At 50.7% G+C, this 2,249-nt stretch overlaps 1 protein-coding gene across 1 annotated transcript in view; it reads right to left on the bottom strand.

Moving 5' to 3' along the window:
* The window catches only part of LOC106510761 (myc-associated zinc finger protein), a gene marked incomplete at its 5' end in the record, with an annotated part of 4,949 nt that extends 2,878 nt beyond the window's left edge, over positions 1-2,071 (bottom strand). The window contains 4 exon segments of the mRNA XM_013999479.1: positions 480-543; positions 632-888; positions 1,451-1,839; positions 1,921-2,071. Coding sequence (XP_013854933.1) covers positions 480-543; positions 632-888; positions 1,451-1,839; positions 1,921-2,071 — 861 coding nt within the window.
* Between the last annotated feature and the right edge of the window lie 178 nt (positions 2,072-2,249).

Below are 2,249 nucleotides of genomic sequence, written 5' to 3'. Positions count from 1 at the left end.
ATGGTAAACTGTGGCTAACTGTGGTAAACTGTGTCTAACGATGGTAAACTGTGGCTAACGATGGTAAACTGTGTCTAACGGTGGTAAACTGTGGCTAACGGTGGTAAACTGTGGCTAACGGTGGTAAACTGTGGCTAACTGTGTCTAACGGTGGCTAACTGTGTCTAACGGTGGTAAACTGTGTCTAACGGTGGTAAACTGTGGCTAACGGTGGTAAACTGTGTCTAACGGTGGTAAACTGTGTCTAACGGTGGTAAACTGTGTCTAACGATGGTAAACTGTGTCTAACGGTGGTAAACTGTGTCTAAGGATATATTGTATGTTCATTTATTTTGGGTTCTGTTTATGATATTGGTCCGATAGTTATCGTGCACCCCTAATTCATTCAGTCTGATCAGGTAAAATCAAGAGATTTTGATTTGTGATTCTAGTTCTGCAGGTTGTTTATAAAGAAAACAAACAAACAAACACAGCGTTACCGTGCATTTGAACGGCCTCTCGGTGGAGTGCACCTGCCGGACGTGACTGTTCAGGTGATCCGGCCTGAGAGACAAGAAAAGAAGTTTACAGAGGTTCCACCGGACCTCAGGTGGTCTCGGGTCTGGACTGACGGGACCCTGAGGTCCTGTACCTGGAGAAGGCCTTGGCGCAGTGCGGACAGATGTAGGGTTTCTCCACGCCGCCCTGGTGGGAGCGCACGTGGTAACTCATCCTGTCCTTCCTCTTGAAGCGCTGCTGGCAGATGGGACAGGAGTACGGTTTCTCATCGGAGTGGGACAGCCGATGGCGGTTCAGGTGGTACACGTCCCTGAAGGCCTTCCCGCAGGCCTCGCAGGCGTGGTTCTTCCTCACCTGGTTGGTGCTCGGGAGGTGGAGGGGGAGGGGGTTCTGTGTGGGCAGGAGAACAGGTTAAAGTGCCTGTGGCATCATCTTTTTGTAGTAAACGTGAATGCATTTACGGAAAGATAACACTGATAACATGATGCAAAACAAATTTCACGTCGCTCAGATGAACGGTTGTTGAGATATTTGCATGTGAAGAAACAGGAAGTGATGTCAGAGGAGAATGTCTGAATGTAAACAGAGCGTTGTTACAACTCAGACTATAGAGAAGAATCTGATGTTTATTAAGATTATTTACAGTTTCTATGAAAGAGAGATGAAGAGTTAAAGTTTCAATAACTTTGTTTTAATAAACAAAGACCAGAGTTAATTTATTAATGAGTTCCACTTTGATGTCACTTCCTGTTTCACTTTGAGCCAAATTTAAAACAAAATAGTCCAGTTATGAGACAAAATGTGTCAAATCATGTGTACTTTGCCAGTTGTCTTCAGAATAAAGATGTTTTCTGTAACATTTTGTTTAACAGCTGCTAAGTTTGAAAGGATCCGATCGTGATGGCATTGTGAACAGAACCTCAGAACCGGACTCTGGTCCCGTCAAACCCACCTGCTCCACAGAACCCACCACGACCACCGCCGCCTGGATGGGCTGCGGCGGCGCAGCCAGGGTGATGGTTGCCGGGGCGATGGAGACGGCGATGGGCTGTCCCTCCTGGTTGGTGAGCTGGATGGGCTGGGGGAGTGTCTCCGGGGCGATGACCTGGGCGGGAGGCGGAGCCTGGGGGGGCAGGGTGAGCTGCAGGAGGGACAGGGGGATGGTCTGCTTCTCCAGACGTCCCACCTTGGCGGCGTCCTCCTTGTCCCGCGCCGCCCGGTCCTTCATCTTGATGCCCGTGTGGACAGACTGGTGGCGCCGCAGGTTGTAGCTGTTCTTGAACTCCTTGTTGCAGGTGGCGCAGATGTGGGCGGGGCGGGGAGGTTTGGGGAGGGGCTTAACTGGCGGGAGGAGACAATGATTTTAGACACGTTTAATCTGAGCGTGTTTCTGTCAAACAAACCTCAGGTCCACGTCCTCACCGGGCAGCGGCTCCTCGCTCAGCGCCGCCGTGTCCACGGTGGACGGCGGCGTCACGATGTGCTCCGCTGGCGGACTCTGAGCCGGACCGCTGAGCTCAGGAAGCAGCTCGGCCTGGAGCGGCGTCTCTGGTTGGCTCTGAGTCGGTGTCGTCTGCACAAACATGTTCACAACATAAGCCAGAGATTCTTAACCTCTGGGGGCCGCGAGCGCCACCTTCAGGGCCTCAAAAGAATTACAGTTTTATCTTTGGGCTGCATTGATTTTGAATAAGGTGTAATACACTTTGTCACCACTAGTAGCAGTAGTGCACCACTCAGATGTTTAACAA

Source organism: Austrofundulus limnaeus, unplaced genomic scaffold, assembly GCF_001266775.1.
Source record: "Austrofundulus limnaeus strain Quisiro unplaced genomic scaffold, Austrofundulus_limnaeus-1.0 Scaffold2307, whole genome shotgun sequence".
In the NCBI taxonomy this organism is placed as follows: domain Eukaryota; kingdom Metazoa; phylum Chordata; class Actinopteri; order Cyprinodontiformes; family Rivulidae; genus Austrofundulus; species Austrofundulus limnaeus.
This window is presented reverse-complemented; position numbering and strand designations above follow the sequence as displayed.